The sequence below is a fragment of the Leptonychotes weddellii genome, chromosome 9 (genome assembly GCF_054177405.1).
Source record: "Leptonychotes weddellii isolate Sample4059 chromosome 9, ASM5417740v2, whole genome shotgun sequence".
Taxonomy (NCBI): Eukaryota; Metazoa; Chordata; class Mammalia; order Carnivora; family Phocidae; genus Leptonychotes; species Leptonychotes weddellii.
This window is the reverse complement of record NC_138377.1, coordinates 83,035,007-83,054,855: the sequence shown is the minus strand read 5'-3', so window position 1 is coordinate 83,054,855 and position 19,849 is coordinate 83,035,007. Positions and strand designations below refer to the sequence as shown.

At 40.2% G+C, this 19,849-nt stretch overlaps 1 protein-coding gene and 2 long non-coding RNA genes across 5 annotated transcripts in view; all 3 read left to right on the top strand.

The window, feature by feature from the left end:
• The first annotated feature begins 1,426 nt into the window (after window positions 1–1,426).
• ATOSA (atos homolog A) overlaps window positions 1,427–19,849 on the top strand; it is a 97,518-nt gene continuing 79,095 nt past the window's right edge. The window contains exons 1-2 of one of the 3 annotated variants that reach the window (XM_081831093.1): window positions 1,427–1,568; window positions 2,693–2,809. In XM_081831093.1, the coding sequence (XP_081687219.1) occupies window positions 2,794–2,809 (16 nt within the window). In that variant the 5' untranslated portion in view covers window positions 1,427–1,568; window positions 2,693–2,793. The other 2 variants (XM_031028147.2, XM_006733316.3) reach the window with 2 other exon arrangements.
• Window positions 2,816–7,110, top strand: LOC145723514 (uncharacterized). The gene is made up of 2 exons (XR_014148628.1): window positions 2,816–5,511; window positions 5,709–7,110. It is a non-coding gene; the product is annotated as an uncharacterized LOC145723514 (long non-coding RNA).
• Window positions 7,301–11,390, top strand: LOC145723515 (uncharacterized). The gene is made up of 2 exons (XR_014148629.1): window positions 7,301–9,146; window positions 9,356–11,390. It is a non-coding gene; the product is annotated as an uncharacterized LOC145723515 (long non-coding RNA).

Genomic DNA, 19,849 nt, shown 5'->3' with positions numbered 1-19,849 from the left:
TTCATAAAGGAAACTACATAATACAGTATTCAATAATATCAAAGTCAGATCCATGGGAAGTTAACATTTGTAGCAATTACATAGATTATGGAACTGTTGCCATTTGTCAGAAGTTTCATCTTCATGATACCAGGACATTTCCCTGAAAATGAAATGTTACCCTCCTGAATGTTCTGCCCTGTTTGGGTTAGATACAGTCTTAAATTTAATCACTGCAGTTGCCAATGTAATTTTACTGTACATATCAAAACCTCTAGAAAATTAGTATTTTTCATAATTAAAATTTCTTGTATCTGATAGATGGCAAAAAAAATGCAATTTCCAATCTTGTACTTTAGAAAAAACTTTTCTGATGTAAAAGTCATACTGTAGGGCTTTGGAAACCACAGAAGAGTACAAAGACTAACGCAAATCACCTTCAGACTTACCCTAATACTTTCCTGTTTTGATTCTTGTATGCAAAATTATTTCTAAAAAAAAAAAACAAAACTTTTTCAGATGAAACCAAAGAGCATTGCAAATTTTGTACTTCTCTTTGTCTCTGTTTTAAGCTCACAACCCCATATGTACTTTGTCTATAAACTGAGTAGCTAATAGCTTCAGCCTTGTTAGGACTGTTTTTTTTTAATTACAGCAGATCCTTGTCATCTGTTTGTGTTTAAGTGATGACACGACATCACAACACGAAATGTCATCATGTCACATTGTTATAGGAGAACAAAATTACAGCTCCTCAACAATAACACGGTGTCAAAAGTGTCCTCCTGCCATGAGTCAGTGTTTTAGATGTTGTAAAAGTTATTTTTAGCACAGCTAAAGGAGTATCTCAGGAGCTTGGGTTCTGAATCCTACTAAAATCTCTAGTGATTTGGGGAAATCTAGGGTGAGAGGGGCTTCTTGTTCTTTAACTCCTCACTCCTTGACGCGCATGGCTGCCCACTCTTCTGTCCCTACCACATTAGACCCGGGTTCCACCATGTGCTGCAATCCACTCGGGCTCCGTCACAACCCAGAGCCAACATCCCAAGTGGAGGAGGAGAAGACTATAATTATCCTTCACGTCTGGGGCAGGCCCTGGATGACATCTCCCCAGTTACCCTGTGCTCTAATAGCGCAGCTCCGAGTCCCTGTCCCAGACGCCCAGCAGCCGGCTCTCAGCGCGGGCAGGGCCCCGCAGCCTCTCCAGCCTCCCGGCCTCCGCCGGCCCCTCGCAGCTGCCATTTCCGCCCCCCCCCCCGCTCTTGCAGCGGCCGGGCACCTGCACCGAAACCCAGGCCCCGGGGCTAGGGCCCCGGGGCGTGAGGAGTGTTACCATAACAACCGGGCGCCCGCCGCGGAGGCCGCCGGGGAGGAAGTGACGAGCGGTGGGTTGGCTGTTGTTGGGACACGTGACCCGGGCAGTGTTTTGACAGGGCAAACAGCAGAGAAAGAACTGGGCGAGCGAGGGGGATCGGGAGCTGGGGCGCCAGAGCTAGAGACAGCGGGCGGGCGAGGAGCTGGCAGAGGCGTGGGGCAAGCGGGCCGGCCGGGGCGACGGGCGGGCGAAGCCCGGGGGCCGCGGGGCTCGGGTGCGAGGCGGGCAGGGGGACGGTCTGAGCGCTGGGAGCGGAGCGAGGCGGCGGCTGAGGCGGGGGTGGATGGCCACAGGGGCGCCGGGGAGCCGCGTCGGGCTTGCGGTCTCGGGCCCCCATGGTCCTCTAACGCAGCCCCGGGGGCCGCTGCGCGCCACACTCCGCTCTTGCCGGCCCTGCGCCTCTCGGAGCCTCGGGTCTGAGGTGGGAGTGTGATGTGAGCTGCTGGGCGAGCGGCGGAGAGAAGTGCCGACAGGAGGAGGGTTTGGGACGGGAGAGGAGAGCGAGTTAGTCAGCAGAGGTCGGTGGAGGGAGCCATGAAAACAACTCTCCGGCGGGGAGAGGGGCAGGCGCTGCGCTCGGTGCGCCGGGGCTGAAGGAAATCCGGGGCGGTGGAGGGACGGAAGGGGCCGGCGGAGGGCAGGCTGCGCCGAGCAGGGACGAGCGCCCAGCTGTAAACACCCCTCCTGGGGCCGACCTCAGGCCTGGCCGCGCAGGGCTGGGGGCTTGGTCGGGGGGCGACCCAGGACAGCCCAGTAGAGTTCGTTTGGGGCTGGGGGGCTGGGCTCGAGGAGAGGACTCGCGTTTCTTTTGACCCTTTTATTGTGTAAACTTGGCCGCGGTTGCCACAGGAAGGCTAGCCAGAGGGTAATTACACAGGTGAGGCCCTGCGGGGCGGGCGGAGCTCCTGGCGCGGCGCCAGGGGTCTTGAAGAGTTTCCTGCGCCCGGGCAGCAGGACGGAGAATTTCTATACCAGCCCCTGCGGAGGTGCCACTGTTCCCAGCGGCGTTTTTTACGAAGGGGTTAGTTAGCTTGTGTTGCTTGAACCTTTTTTTTTTTTTCCTTGCCTGTACCTCCAGGTTATAAATAGATCTTTCTTTGGTTCAGAGACGCTGTGTCAAGGAAGGACACTTTGGCCTGGAGAGCACACGGGCGGGGAAGAGGGGTGCTGGGGCCCGAGGAGATGGGGGAGGCGGTGCACAGAGTTTTGCTTTTTTCAGAGCTGCCGATGGTGCTGTCATCGTAGTTAGTGCCGGGAAGAGGCCTGTTAACAGGAGGTTTCTTGCAAGATTCGGGTGTCGGAGCAGGACTAGATTAATTTTATTTTGGTCCTTTTTAGCATTTTGAAAACGGAGCAGTACCCGCAGAATCAGCGGCAAGCCTGTTGAAGGAGCCCCCAAGTGTACTTTACAGCACGCTGGGTGGAAACTGGATGTGAAAATGAAGCCAGACCGAGGTAAATGACTTACTTAAGTAGGATTTTTTTTTCCTGTGCCCCATTTTATAAGTGTTAACCTAATTTTGTAGCAGGATCAATTATTTGTCCATTACATATGACTGCTTGTTTCTGTTACAGGTTCCAGCTGGTGAGATAGAGAAGGGCATGTGGAAGGAAAGTTAGGATCTAGATGGGAGGATATATTCTTCAGAAGTGTAAAGTAGTAGTTTCAAGAGATACTCTAGTGTAACTCAAAATGAGATTATCAGGAACGGCATTTGTATCTGTTGCCACAGTAGTTGGCATCATTTTAGATTTACAATACTCATTTTTAGGTAAAATCAATCTAACTTCAGCTTTAAAGTTTAAAAACGTTTTCACCTTGAGAATTTGAACCTGATAAATTGAGAAAATTTAAGATTGAGTTGACAAGTATTTTATTATGATTATTGCTTTTACTAGCTGATTTTTGTGCTTTAGGCAAACTCTAAAAGTTTGCAAAGTACTCCAGGGGCTTATTTAAATATCAGCATAAGTAAATGGGTCATTTCCTTTCTAAACCTGTATTTTCTGGATTTATGAGAATGACGTATACTCTGTGTTTTTCAAGGACTTCAAAGGAATTAAAAACTATCAATCTTCTTTTGATTAATGGCAAGGACCAAGTTGAGAAGGTTATTAATATAGTAGTAGTTAGGAGTGAAGGCTTTTTGGTCAGATGGGGGTTTGATACTAAGCAACATTGTTGGAAGAGGATTATTGTATTTGGTAGGGAGCTGGACTAAATGACAAGAGTTAAGCCTTTAAGATTAGAAATGTTAATTTAGCCTCCTATGAATTAAATGCTCATTTTTAAAAAGATATGTAATAAACTGGTTGTTATGTCCATACTTTTTTCAAAGTGTATTAAAAGACAAATTTTCTTTTCTGGTTAAAATATGTCTTTGGTAATAGTGTCTTTTAAAACACACTAGAAAGAAGTGGAGAAAGCCATACTTACATTAGTGGTTTAAATTAGTTTTAAGTGTTTGGCTGTTTCTTAAAATCAGCTATGTATGCATGAAATACTATCAAGTGTATTGTTACTAAGGAGGTTGCTTGTGTAGAATGCCAAGTTGAGACTTTTGGAAAGTTGTGACTTTGGAAAAATGGCCCCAAGATCAGTAATTGCATGTCAGAATAAACAAGCAAATAAAATCAAAGTTGCTATTTGTTTTGGATTTTGTTGTTGTTGTTAAAATTTGCTTTAAGGTTGTAAACAGCTTAAAAAATAATATTTGCATACATCTCTATTTTAGCCCAAACTAGTACCAAACACAATAAAATGTTTTATATATATATATATATATATAAAACATATATAACATATCTGTATATATCTGTGTGTATACACACACACACACTATGGTATATACTATGTAGTATATATACACACGTACATACTGATTACTAGGAAAAATATACATTTATTAAGACTCAAAGAAGTGACTTTTTTCTCTTTAAAATTGTAGCTTTCCTTAGCATTATGATGTAAAGATTTGCAACTTTAGTATTGAGACTGTATTTCATAATAATAATATGGGTCTTCAGGCCCATGGCCTTAAAGTAGTATCTTTTATTTTGCAAAATAGTATAGATAAGCAGAAATAAGCTTTTCACACTATGTGAGTGTGGTCTTGTATTTTCTGTTCTACTTTCTATTTTTAAAATTTGCTGTCACAACCCACTGAATTGATTTCTTGACCTGCAGTTGGAAAGGCATAATGATGGGCAATACTTAGCTAGATGACAGTAATATTTCACTTTTTTCTACATTGGTGTCTAAGAAACTGTGAGTTTTCTGTATAATTAAAACTTTACTCTTTAAATGCCAAAAATATATTTTCCATTGTAATCATGATATGTGGACAGACCTCTAAAATAGGGCTAGAAATGCCCAATAGAGCTATTTAAATTTGAGGGGTTTTTTGTTGTTGTTGTTGTTGTTTTTGCCTCTAGCTTAAATCACTTCAGCCTTTTTTTTTTTTTTTGTAAGATCTGATTTTTAAATTCTCATGCTATCAACAGTCTTTGTTGTTAAAATGTTTATTCTTGCCTCCTTTTAATTTCACTGCTTTTAGTCTCTGGCCTAGAAAACTCAGTAACCATACTTAACACTGAATTCTCTATAAAATAAGAGTAAATAGGAGAACCCTTCAGATTTCTTTCAGAATCTGAGTAAAGTGTATGAATTCTAGTGTAGAGAGAGACTGAGATATTTGCTTAGTGGGATACAGCTGAGCTTCAGAGAGTTTCTAAATAAGTAGTTGGTTGACTAGTTTAAAAGGTCGGTTTAAGTGAGGAACCATAAAAATAACAGCTTTAATTATTTCACCCATCTTTTTATCTATGCTCAAGGTTCTTTTGGGGGGTAAAATGGGGTCTGTTTCTCAAAGTTACGTATGATCTTTCTTGTATAAATCACACCAATAATATACACCTAAGATTTCTAGTCCCCCCCACCACCTTCCCCTGAGATTTCTAGTTTTGATTTCTTAAAAGTAGAATAAGACTTTGCAGAGCAATCTGAGGATGTATCTTTTACATTTAAAAACATTTTAAAATTATTAATGTTTCACAGACTCTTACATGTGTCTTGTGTACACAGAAGTCAACAGGAAATTGTTTTGGAGGAAGAAGGAATATATATTCATCAAATATGTTCTTGCCGGGGCGCCTGGGTGGCTCAGTTGGTTAAGCAACTGCCTTCAGCTCAGGTCATGATCCTGGAGTCCTGGGATCCAGTCCCGCATTGGGCTCCCTGCTCAGTGGGGGGTCTGCTTCTCCCTCTGACTCTCCCCCTCTCATGCTCTCTCTCTCTCAAATAAATAAATAAATCTTTAAAAAAAAAAAAATATGTTCTTGCCAAAGTATTCAGCAGTTTTCACAGAAATAACTTTTTTGCACTCGTTTCATTGGTTTGTATAATATTTAAATAAATTAGTTATTATAAATAGGGTGGCATAAACAACTTTTGAGAACAAACACCAAATTCTAGTTAAGCGTACAACTCAACTAGAAGAAATAGAAATGTGCAGACAACTGGAAAGTGCCCTATTCGCTGCTATGGTCTGCCAGTTTGCTTTATGGAGGCTAGGGAAAGCATTGGTGGATCTTGCTAACTGATTAAGGGAAAGTGAGAGCTTTCCCTTAGGAGAGCTACTGTACTTTCAGATAACTAAGACGTTACTGTATAGGATAATAGCTACATTTCACAGTAGTTATAGTATTTTACCATAGTCTGAGGTAAAAAAAAAAATTGGGGGGGGAGGGGAAGAGAGAGAGGGAGAGAGAATCTTAAACAGAAACAGGCTCCACGCACAGCACCAAGCCCCAGTAGGGGCTGGATCTCACAACCCTGAGATCATGACCAGAGCCAAAATCAAGAGTCGGATGTTTAACCGACTGAGCCACCGAGGCTCCCCTAAAAAATTTTTTTTTTAATTTTTAAGTAGTTACATAACATTACTTGGGCAGTGCAGCCAAAGATGAGTCTTTGATGTTATCATTAGCACATCAGACCTACGTTTGTTCCTTGTTCCACTACTTGCTAGCTAGGTAATCTTCATCTATTTATTTAATCCCTGAGAGTCTCAGGTTCTGTGTACAGTGGGAATAAGCCTAACTTATAGTCGTTAGAATGAAATATGACCATGGTTAGGACATAGTAGGTTTCAAATAAATGGTACCTTTTATCATGTTAAGACATTTTAGATGCTTAATGGTTGGCCAGTTACAAAATAATGTTCAACAGAGGAAAAATAATCAGATGTGCAATAACCTCATATTTTGTTCTGTTTGGTATTCATAGTGTTCAATCTGCTAAGGCTCAAGCAGATTTAATCGGCTTTTAATATGTAGTCATCTGAGAAAACATAAAAGCTATGAAAGGATGCTTCACATATATGTATAATTTCTTTATACTTCATTTGTTATTATAATTACAGCTTAAAATGTAGGGGGTGGAATGGGTGGACTAAGCTTCCTGGGAATAGATTTTTAAATATATTAAATGCATTAACTGCTGACCAGAGCTGGGCAGCTGGGAGGTCAACAATGTTACTACTCTACCTTATACCCAAGGATGCAAAGTTTGGACCTAGTCCTAGATAGATATTGAATGCCCAGTATTAGAAGTCTAAAGCATGGCTTTTACATAGAAACAATTAAAATATTTTATGTTTTAATGTTTAATAATTATTTGTGTTATATATGTGTGGTATTTCTGAAGTCCTAAATTTTTCATGTTGTATGAAAATCTTAGAATAAAAAATCTTTTTTTTTTTTTTAAAGATTTTATTTATTTATTTGAGAGAGAGAATGAGACAGAGAGAGAGAGCATGAGATGGAGGATCAGAGGGAGAAGCAGACTCCCTGCCGAGCAGGGAGCCCGATGCGGGACTCGATCCCAGGACTCCAGGATCATGACCTGAGCCGAAGGCAGTCGCTTAACCAACTGAGCCACCCAGGCGCCCTAAAAAATCTTTTTAATTGAAAAATGTTCGCTTGCTATGCTTTATGCTTTGGTTAGAAACAGTTTTTTCACTAGACAATTCTAAGAAGGTTATCTGAGCTTATCAACAATTACAAAAGACTAAGACCTATAAAATCTAGTAAATCATCAATAAATTAATAATTTAAATATACTGTTTCAATTCATATTTAAATGCATATTATAGGCCATTTATCATTCTTAAATAAACACTATTAGTGTAAAACCTGTTCCACAAACAAAATACCAAACAATTAGATGTTTTCTGAAGTTAAAACTGAGAGGAGTAGTCTTAATTTTTCCCTGTTATAGATTGAATGTTTGTGTCTCCTCCCCCTTTCCTACCAAATTCATGTGTTGAAATCCTAACCCCACAAAGTGATGGTGATAGGAGGTGGAGCCTTTGAGAGGTGATTAGGTCATGAGGATGGAGACCTCATGAATGGCATTAGTGCCCTTATAAAAGTGGCCCAAGAAAGCCCTTCCATCATCTCAAGTTATGGTGAAAAGATGGTCATCTATGAGGAAGCCAGCTCTCACCAGACTGAATCTGCTGGTGCCTTCATTGTGGATCTCCCAGCCTCTGGAACTGTGAGAAATAAGTTTCTGTTGTTTATAAGCCACTTTGTTTATGGTATTTTGTTACAGCAGCCTAATGAACTAAAACTCCCCCCTCATCCTTTTTATTATAATACAAATTTAGGCTTTAGCCTTAGTTTTTTTGTTTTTTTTTTTAAGAATTTTATTTCTTTATTTGACAGAGGGAGACACAGCGAAAGAGGGAACACAAGCAGGGTGAGTGGGAGAGGGAGAAGTAGGCTTCCTGCAGAGCAGGGAGCCCAATGCGGGGCTCGATCCTAGGACCCCGGGATCATGACCTGAGCCAAAGGCAGACGGTTAACCACTGAGCCACCCAGGCGCCCAGTATTTTTTTTTTTTTTAAGATTTTATTTATTATTTGACAGAGAGAGACACAGCAAGAGAGGGAACACAAGCAGGGTGAGTGGGAGAGGGACAAGCAGGCTTCCCACTGAGCAGAGAGCCCGATGCAGGGCTCGATCCCAGGACCCTGGGATCATGACCTGAGCCAAAGGCAGACAGTTAACCACTGAGCCACCCAGGCGCCCAGTATTTTTTTTTTTTTAAAGATTTTATTTATTTGACAGCGAGAGAGACAGAGAGGGAACACAAGCAGGGGGAGTGGGAGAGGGAGTGGGAGAGGGAGAAGCAGGCTTCCCGCTGAGCAGGGAGCCCGATGTAGGGCTCCATCCCAGGACTCCAGGATCATGACCTCAGCTCAAGGCAGACGCCCCTAGCCTTAGTATTACAGCAGTTTAAGAACTTACCTCGGGTATACTGCAACTCTGTTAGCCTCAAGCAATTCCTTCCTAGGCAAATGAAATAGGAAAAACTGGTAAGACCTAGAAAAAAAGAATAGCAAGGGAATTAGTTGCCTTGCTTGTTTACTTAAAATAGTTAATTGTTAGCCAATGTAAATCAAACAATAGAAATGACAGATGTCTGAGGAAAAGAAAAGAAATGTTGACTAGATTAAGTAGAGCAGCCTTTTATTAAATTCCCAGGTGGAGGTGATCGTGGTAATATTAATAATAACAGCTAACTCTTGTGCATACTATGTGCCAGGCACTATTCCCAGTAGCTTACATGGATAATTCATGTAGTCTTCACAGTTGCCCAAGGAAGTAGATGCTTTTGTCAGCTCCATTTTATAGATCAATGAAACTGAGTCACAGAGATATTTGGCAAGTTACCCAAGGTCGCACAGCTAACAAGAGGGCTCGCCCTGATGTGAAGCAGGCTCAGGTATATATTCTTTTTTTTTTTTTTTAAGATTTTTATTTTTATTTATTTGAGAGAGAGAATGAGATAGGGAGAGAGAGCATAAGGTGGGGAGGGTCAGAGGGAGAAGCAGACTCCCTGCTGAGCAGGGAGCCCAATGTGGGACTCGATCCCGGGACTCCAGGATCATGACCCGAGCCGAAGGCAGTCACTTAACCAACTGGCAGGCTCAGGTATATATTCTTAATCCTCTGATGGATAGCAATGAGTTATGTTAAAATATCACAAGATACTGGGACCAAACTAGCTTGCGGAAAACACAAAGTAGATCTGGTAGGTATTGTGATCTTGGAAAACTTTTCTCTGCCTCACCTTTACAATGGGGGGAGTAATAGTACCTTGCTTTGGGTTATTTTCAGGATTAAATAAATGTATTTAAGTTGCTGAGAACTATGGCTGGCACATAGTAAACATTCAAATCTGAACTGCTTTTGTTATTATGAGACATACTCTTAAGAAGTCAGTTATTTAGAGAAAGATGGGGAAGACAAAAGGGCTAATTCAACTGTACATATTTTGCATACACACTGTGATCTCAAGTCAAAAGTTACTGTTGGTCTATCATCCATTGACACTGATGGGTCTTGACACATCAGTAGCTGTTAAATAACTTGATATAAATTCTGAAATTAGACACTAATGGGATTGACAGACGTTCCCTGTCTACATGTTTTTGCCAGTCATCTAGTAAGAAGGAAATGATTCAGTGGATGGAACACTGTCATTTCTTTGAAGCATGAGAAAAAAGATAATTGGAAGGCAGACTTCAGAGGCTAATGTGTATATAGGGAGCATGATTTCAAAGGTGATTTCCTTTTCAAAAAGTGAACAAACCCATGGAACCTGAGCATTCTACATTGTGAGCAAGTATAGAAAAAAATTAAATGAAGAAAATTTTATTTACTTTTTTGTCTTCTCAACTTTGTATCTAGTTATGGGAATGTTTTCCTCCCATTTAAGGCTGAGGATATTAAAAAACTGAGATAATATAAAAAAAAACTGAGGTAATGTCAGACTTAAAATTTTAACTTAATATTGATTTTTTTTTTTTTTTTTGTAGTGAAAAAAGCAAATTGTAGTACCTGGAAACAGTACTTCTTTTTCAGTATGTAAACCAAAGTCAATTTGTCAGTAGTTCTGTCTTTGCTCAAATGGATGAAAAATCAGAATAGTTCCTTCATTATATCAGACGTTTGTATTAAGCTGAAACAGGATAAACTGGGTAACAACGCCAGTACCAAAGTCAAAATATTGGACAGTAATCGATGTGTAATACTCATGATACTTAGCAATAATCTGAGTTGAGTTTTCTCATATTTTCCTTTTTATATGAAAGATAATCATCCAGTAAGAAGGCCTTTTGCATTTTTTTTCTCCTTGTTCACCCTGCCCATCCCTGCTGGCTACCTTGTGGGTTTTTGACAATCATTCAGGGCCTTGTATGGCCTATTCCCTCTGCCTAAAAAGCCTTTCTCTCCAGACATGAAATGGATGGCTCCTTTTGATCTTGGCTTAAATGTCATTTTTCTTAGAGGCTTTCTCTGACTACCCTGTCTTAAGTGTGCAATTAATGTTAGCTGATTAAATTAGATGCCCTTTGTTGTTCTATGTCAGCAGTCTTGTTTCCTTCGTAGAATTGACCACATTTTGTCATTTTTTGTTAATTGTTTGTCTCCACAACTAGATTTTAAGTTCCCTGATGCCAAGAACCTTGTCTCTTATTCAGCTGTATTCCCATCACCTAGCAGATATCCTTATATATGGTAGATTCAGTGTAGGTGCATGGGAGGTGCTTAATATATATTCGTTGAACGAATGAATTACTAGTGTTTCTCAATGTTTGTGGAGCAAATAGTAGAAGCAGAGGTCAGCAATCACTGTTGTACTCACACCTACTGAAATTCTGCCAGTTTAGGGATTTGTTTGAATTATTGACTCTTAGGCTATTATCACAACTTTATGCACAATTAAAAAATAGATTTTAAATACACTTGCCTATAACTTAAAGGAAGGTTATATTTTTAAATGGATTAAATCTCTTTGAATTAAAATACTGTGTTGTAAAATAACAAAGGAGTAGGCAAAAGCTATTTGGTATAGGTGGTCCCTGTTTGTACACATCTGATTAACAAATGATCCACCCACAAACATTCACTGGAAGCTCTCGGCCATCCATCCACCATGCAGAATTTGTTCCTGTTGGCTATTTCTCTAGGGAGAGAGGTTAAATTGGTTGAAGAACTTCAGGTTTATGAGTACAAGAGGTAGGCTTAGGTTAATAGGAAAAAGACTCAAAGGATTTAGAGTTTAAATTCAGGATCCATTCTATCACTTAGTTCTATGACTGGGGTCAAGTCCCAAACCTGTTTTCTCTTCTGTAAATGTTCCGGGACTCAAAGTGTTGCATCTGAGCTTCAGGTGAGATGTGTCAAAGAACTTTATAAGCTATGAAGTGCTATGTATGTTGACTAGTTTACCCAGTGGGAATAATTATTTGTGTAGGTGAGTAAAGGGCCAGCTGCTGCTAAGCACAGCTAACCGCATCTTAGTTGGGGACACTCAACTAAACATCCATTCACATTGTGCCTGATTTTTACTATTTTCAAAGTTATCTGTCTCCTGACTAAAATTATACCAACTAGAGATTCACTTAGATTAATAAATATATATTTAATTAAACATTTTTTTTTTTAAGATTTTTATTTATTTATTTGAGACAGAGAGAATGAGAGAGAGAGAGCGCATGAGAGGGGGGAGGGTCAGAGGGAGAAGCAGACTCCCTGCTCAGCAGGGAGCCCGATGTGGGACTCGATCCTGGGACTCCAGGATCATGACCTGAGCCGAAGGCAGTCGCTTAACCAACTGAGCCACCCAGGCGCCCCTTTAATTAAACATTTTTAACGAATATTAAAATGATGGCCATATTTTGGTATAAAATTGGCTCACTGAGTCCTTTTTAGCAGCATGCTATAAAGCAGAAAGAGTTAAAATCCTGAGGCTTTAGGGTCAGACAGATAGAAATTCTAACTTCAGCACTTAACCAGCCAAATGACCTTGAGCAAATTGCATAGCCTGTCTCAACTTAAGGTCTTTTTGTTCTAACACCATCAACCTTAAGGACTGTGGGAGAGATGAACTGAGAATCTATGGTTCAGCACCTAGTGTATGCCTGGCACAGGATAGGGATTGCTAAGTGTTTTACTTCCAGGGATACACAGCTTGAATCAGCTGCACCGAGGAAATGAGTGTTTTCATGCTCTGTTTTGAAGACTAGTCATTACAGGCATAAGAGATCAGCAGATCCTTATTGTTACTCTGAATCTTGTATTCTGCAATATACTACTAGAGGAACTCAAAACTAGCATTGAACTACACATCTGTAATGTGCATGCAGCGAGAGGAAAAGTAGGTAATTGGAACACACCAACTATTTCTGGGTGATAATACACCACAGTGAACATTTAGAGCAGCGTTAGGGTAGAGAGATTGAAGCAGAGGTGGACACTGGAGGGAGGTTGAAAATATTTAAGTGGTGAGATGGTGCCCCAAATTGCTTTTTTCTTCATTTCAGAATATTACCCAGGATTGATTTTAGTGCTTGGAGCATGGTCCTTCTACTTTGAATTCAGACTTCTTCCATGATGCTGCAAGTAATGGTCATTGTAGGTTAAAAAACCTTTGGTAGGCTAGCCTAGTCATAATTCACACTATTAATAAGTAATAATATTTATTCCAAGTATGACCATTATTTGGACTTAAAGTTATCCTTTTGAGGAGCACTTGGGTGACTCAGTCAGTTAGGCATCCAACTCTTGATTTCGGCCCAAGTCATGATCTCAGGGTCCTGAGATTGAGCCCCACATTGGGCTCCCCGCTTAGTAGGGAGTCTGCTTGTCTTCCTCTCCTTCTAACCCTCGCCCCCCCCTCGTGTGCTCTGTCTCTCTCTAAAATAGATAAATAGGGGCGCCTGGGTGGCTCAGTTGTTAAGCGTCTGCCTTCGGCTCTGGTCATGATCCCAGGATCCTGGGATCGAGCCCCGCATCAGGCTCCCTGCTCCGCGGGAAGCCTGCCTGTCCCTCTCCCGCTCCTCCTGCTTGTGTTCCCTCTCTTGCTGTGTCTCTCTCTGTCAAATAAATAAATTTTAAAAATCTTTAAAAAATAAAAATAAAAAAATAATAAAATAGATAAATAAATCTTTTTTTTTTTTTAAGTTTTTATTTATTTATTTGACAGAGAGAGAGATAGCGAGAGCAGGAACACAAGCAGGGGGAGTGGGAGAGGGAGAAGCAGGCTCCCCACTGAGCAGGACCCTGGGATCATGACCTGAGCCGAAGGCAGAGGCTTAATGACTGAGCCACCCAGTCGCCCCTAGATAAATAAATCTTAAAAAACAACTTATCCTTTGGGAGCACAACTGATTTTTCATTGGGATTAATGTTTTAAATTAATATGAATTTTCCATTTTTTATTCTCCTGCTTACCAAACTTATATGTTCTTGAATGGAATTAAAATTTGTTATCAGTATCTGAAATCCGGCCATTTATAAAGCTTATCCTCACATCTAGAAAATTCTTTTACATTTTTTAACCAAATTAACAATTTTCTTTTGTGAAGTGGTATCATATTTCTTTCTTTTTTTTTTTTTAAAGATTTTATTTATTTGACAGAGAGAGAGGGAGAGAGGGAACACAAGCAGGGGGAGTGGGAGAGGGAGAAGCAGGCTTCCCGCAGAGCAGGGAGCCTGATGCGGGACTCGATCCCAGGACCCTGGGATCATGACCTGAGCCGAAGGCAGACGCTTAAGGGCTGAGCCACCTAGGCGCCCCTCATATTTCTTTTTCTTTTCTTTTCTTTTTTTTTGAGAGAGAGAGACAGCATGAGCGGAGGTGGAGGGCAGAGGGAGAGAGAGATTATGACCTGAGCCGAAATGAAGAATCGGACACTTAACCAACTGAGCCACCCAGGTGCACCCCTAGTGGGTTATTTCTTTTTTTTTTTTTTAAGATTTTATTTATTTATTCATGAGAGACAGAGAGAGAGAGGCAGAGGGAGAAGCAGGCTCCCAAGGAGCAGGGAGCCCGATGGGGCGCTGGATCCCAGGACCCTGAGATCATGACCTGAGCCGAAGGCAGACGCCCAGCCATCTGAGCCACCCAGGCGCCCTCTAGTGGGTTATTTCTATATAAATTTATAATAGTGAAAGAATATGTAATTTTATCACTTAATATTGGAAAACTGCTTTTTTCCACCCAAATTTTTATTTTTTTTTTAAATTTTTTTTATTTTTTAAAGATTTTATTTATTTATTTGAGAGAGAGAGAATGAGAGAGAGCACATGAGAGGGGGGAGGGTCAGAGGGAGAAGCAGACTCCCTACCGAGCAGGCAGCCCGATGCGGGACTCGATCCAGGGACTCCAGGATCATGACCTGAGCCGAAGGCAGTCGCTTAACCAACTGAGCCACCCAGGCGCCCTCCACCCAAATTTTTATTTAAATTCTAGTTAACATAGTATAATAGTGGTTTCAGGAATAGAATTTAGTGATTCATCACTTACAGTATAACACCCATTGCTCATCATGACTAGTGCCCTCCTTAAGAGATGGTGGTCTTAAAAAATAACTTTAGGTTAAAACTGTCATATTTGGTGTACTTGATCAAAGGATACTAATGCACAAAATTCTGATTTAATCATTTTACAAAAGAATTGGCTATAGGAGTTCTTTAAACTTCCTACGTTGCTTGCTCTATAATTTATATCTAATTTTTAAAAAATTTAAACCCACAGAAAAGTTGAATCATACCATTAATCAAATGCCTTTTCATTGGTTAATTGTGAACATCTTACCACTTTCATTTTATCTCTCAATAGGCAGGTGGGTAAATTAAATAGACACGGGGGTTTTCATTTTTGTTTTTTGTTTTCATAATTTGAGAGTAAGTTGTAGACATGATACTTCAACCCTGAGTACTTCAACTTGGAACCGACTGGTATCAGTTCATGAAAGGTGATTGTGTACATTTCTTCCCATTTCTGTTTCAAGTCAGTTGCTTGTAATCCTCTATAGTGGCCATTTACAACATAGAAATTGGCAATGTCAAAAACCAGGTTTTTAGGGGCGCCTGGGTGGCTCAGTCGTTAAGCGTCTGCCTTCGGCTCAGGTCATGATCTCAGAGTCCTGGGATCGAGCCCCACATCGGGCTCCTCGCTCTGCGGGAGGCCTGCTTCTCCCTCTCCCATTCACCCTGCTTGTGTTCCCTCTCTCGTTGTGTCTATCTCTGTCAAATGAATAAATAAAAATCTTTAAAAAAAACAAACAAACAAAAAAACCCAGGTTTTTTCCCTCTCCAGAGCCAGACATTTACTATCACAACTGCATGTACCTCCTAAAAGTACGAACATTCTCCTATATACCTGCAATGCACTTATCATACTCAAGGAATCAAACACTGGCACAATGCTAATATCTAACGTATAGTTTATATTCACATTTCCCAAGTTGTCCCAATATTGTCTTTAGTCATGTTGCCTTTTAAGGAAGTAAATTGGTTCCTGTTACAGAAAAGGAGTTAGACCCTGATATTGAACAACATTTAGAAAGGTTTTAGATTATACTGTAAGCATATGTAAAGGTAGAAGTGAGTAAAAGTATTGGTGTTTGGGGAAAAAAATTAGGTCATGTATATAGGACAATTAAGATATTTGCAGATTTTTCCTTATTTAGCTTAAAAAATACTTGGACAAAATAGATTTAAGAGAATAATGAGTATTGATGAAATTACAAGATTTTTTTTTGATTGAAAAGAATTATATTTGAATTGGGAGGAATTATGCTTTTAATCCTAAAGCCTCAGGCTACCTCTCTACCTCATTTTTTTAGTATTCTAAGATCCCTGCACTCTTGGCACATTGATCTTGTTCTTCAGTCACAAGCACGTTGACATCATGGGGCCTTAGCATTTTCTGTCCCCTTCTGGAATACATATCTCATGACCCTGTCCTTCATTTGACTTTGTGCTCCGTTGTCACCTCCTCAAAGAAGCCTTCTTGACCATCCTAGGAAAAGTACAGCTCTTTTCTCTTTACACTGCATTACTCCTCTTTGTAGTCCTTATCACTGCTTGATCTGATGTTCTATATTTATTTATTTACTTTTTTGTTTTTCTCCCCAATAGGAATGTAAGCTTCATGAGGGCAGGGACTTAGTGATGTTTGTTCACTGCTATGTTTCCCGATGTGTGGACTGATACCTGACGTTTAGTAGCTGCTCAATAAATAATTTATTATTAAATGAATGTTTGCATGAATTTTAGTTATCTTTGTGATATACCATAAAACTCATTATTACTGGAAAATTTTATACATTTTTTTTCCTGTGATTTATTAGTTTTATAACCCTAAGAATTAACTCTCCAGTATCAGTTTTTGTTTCTAAATGGGAATATTTATGCCCACTTCTCAAAGTTATTAGAGGACCAGATGAAATAACTATACAAACATAAGGCATTTGATAATGGAATAAATGGTAAAAATGTCTACCATCAGAGTTTGTAGGAAATAATTTCAGCTGGAGTGATTAATTTCATGGCAAAGACTCTTTGTCCAAGACAACAGCTGAATTGAGACTTAAAAGACAGGTATGTTTGGGATAGGTAGAAGTTTACAGAGTTTGAGACAGGGAGGACTGAAAAAGAGGACAATTTGAGCAATTAAGATGTTCAAGGGATAGCAGGTAGACTAACATAAATTGTAGGAGTTATGAATGAGGAAAATTAGGGTTTTGAATGTCGTCACACTAAGGGGTTTGAGCTTCATTCACTTGATAGTGGGCATCATTAAGTAGTTTGGTCTGATTAAAGAGAACTTTTTGGAAGAATAATTTGGCATTATATTTCTTTTTTTTTTTTTTTTTTTAGTTTTATTTATTTAATCTCTACACCCCATGTGGGGCTTGAAATCACAACGCTGAGATCAAGAGTCACACGCTGCTCTGAGCCAGCCAGGCACCCTTGACAGTATATTTCTATTATTTAATTTCATTATAAACCAACAGAGAATTATTATTGAATACCTGGCAGTCTTAAAATCTTTTTTTTTTTTAAGATTTTATTTATTTATTTGACAGAGAGCGACAGAGGGAGAGAGGGAACACAAGCAGGGGGAGTGGGAGAGGGAGAAGCAGGCTTCCCGCTGAGCAGGGAGCCCGATGCGGGGCTCGATCCCAGGACCCTGGGATCATGACCTGAGCCGAAGGCAGACGCTTAACGGCTGAGCCACCCAGGCGCCCCTAAAATCATTTTTTAGCTCTCAATATTACATTATGACCTGATATTATAAAAATTACCTGACATCTCTACTGTTGGCTAATCTTTTTTCTTCTCCATTTTTTTCCCCTTTGCCACCATTCTTTGTAATTGTATGAGGGATTCTTGTTCCCTTCTATGAAAATTCTTGGGAATATTAACATGTATATAATACTGACAATGCCATAGCTATTGGCTAGATACTCTTTTGTCAGAATAGTTAAACTGCACTGTTAAAGCAGCTGTGTGTTATAACAAATAGAAAAATAGGATAAAATTGGAAATTTTTCTCTCATTTCAGACATTTGCTGGCAGAAACATCATAAACTCTGGGATTAGAGGCCTTTGTATCTTCCAACCACATGTGAACTATGGGAGTAAGGAGACCCCCCCCGCCCCCAATACTGAATAAGCTTTCCTACCTGTGTTAAGGAGGGAATGGACGTGTCTCCTCCCCGCCACCCAACCAAATAAACATTTTCACACCAAAGCTTCAAAAAAAAAAATTTTTTTTTGTCCCTAGGAGGGATTTGTTCAGTGTATTGTGGTAGAAAGAGCACAAAGCAGGAAATCTTAGATCCCATCATTCATAACTCCTTAAAAATTGTTTGTCTGAAATGTGTGTTAAGTTGGAATACTCATTCAGAAGTTGGGATAAGGAATATACCTATGCTTTTGAGGAAGTGTGTTCAAATCTTAGTGATTGTGTCGATTAAATGCTGGTCCTGGAGGCAGATTTCTACAGTCCAGCATATAACAGCCCTGACCTGTGCTTCTTCTTGTAGCTTCTGTTGCAGGGTTCAGGTATCTGCCAGGGAACTCTGAATAGCTAACAGTGAAAAAAAAAATCCTCAGGTTACTTAGTGGTACAGATTAAATTTCATCACCAAGAGCTCAGGACACTAAAATCCTTTTGTTATTCTGAAGGTACTTTGAAAATCATGCTATTGCTAGAAATCAGAGTTGGAAAGGTCATTAGAAATAGTGAGTCTTTTATGTTTACAGTTAGGAAAACAAGACCCAGAGAAAAAGAAGTAATCTGTCCAATGATGAAAGTAAAACTCAAATTTCCTGCTAGCCAGTCTAGTGTGTCTATACTTCTACCTCTAGCAAGAGCACAGCTGCCTCTAGTTTCTGCACCAGAAATGACCTAATGATCAATCAGCCTCCCTCAAGGAACTTGGAAGAAACATAGACTAGGTGATTTTATTTTAACATTATTCTCCAAATAAAATATACCTACTTTCAGAAGAAAGTCAAATGGTAATAGACTCGAAGTGAAAGGCATATTTCATCCTTGAAACAGGATGCTAAAAAGAAAAAAAAATAAATGAAATTAGAGATAATGTGAAATTAAAAATCAGTTAGCAGTGTAAGCTTATTATATGGAAATACAGAGAAAAATCTGTCTTTAATTTTGTCATATGAAAAACAGGGCTAGCTATAGTACTAAAAGGGCTATCATAGTGATTAAATGAGGTAATCCATGTAAAGTGCTTAGAATAGTTACTTGATTCTGAAGAAATAATAAAATGTTACCTATTAATATATTAACATTTCTTCAAGTAGGATATGTACATATTCATTTTTTTTTTTAAAGATTTTTTATTTTGACAGAGACACACAGCGAGAGAGGGAACACAAGCAGGGGGAGTGGGAGAGGGAGAAGCAGGCTTCCTGCTGAGCAGGGAGCCCGATGCGGGGCTCGATCCCAGGATCCTGGGATCATGACCTGAGCCGAAGGCAGATGCTTAACAACTGAGCCACCCAGTCGCCCCATTCATTTTCTTTTTTAAACAATATATTTATTTGAGAGAGGGGTTGGTGGTGGGTAGGGGCAGAGGGAGAGATAATCATCAAGCAGACTCCACACTGAGTGCAGAGCTCAACACGGGGCTCCATCTCATGACCCTAAGATCATGACCTGAGTCAAAACCAAGTTGGTTGGCTAACCCACTGAGCCACCCAAGCACCCCAATAGGTACATCTTGTAAGTGTTCTGAAGAGAAACTACAAAGGCTAAGAGAGTGACTAACCGAGGGCAGGGAAAAGCCCCTTTGGTTAGGATGATTAGGTAAGGCATCTCTGAGAAAGTGAGCCAAGGATGTGAAGGAGCCAACTATGTAAGTATTGAGGGGAAGAACATTCCAGGCCAAGGGAGTAGTGTGTGCAAGGGTCTTGAATTTAGAAAGAACCTGGCATGCTTTAGGATCTGAAAGAACATATAGCATAATTTGTGTTTCCTTCATTTGCTCACATTAGATTATCTCCTTCCCTAGAATATTTGTTCTCCAAGGGCTGGGACACATCTGACTCTCTCACTCCTGTGACAGTCGTTGGTATGGAGTTGGCATTTATTAGACA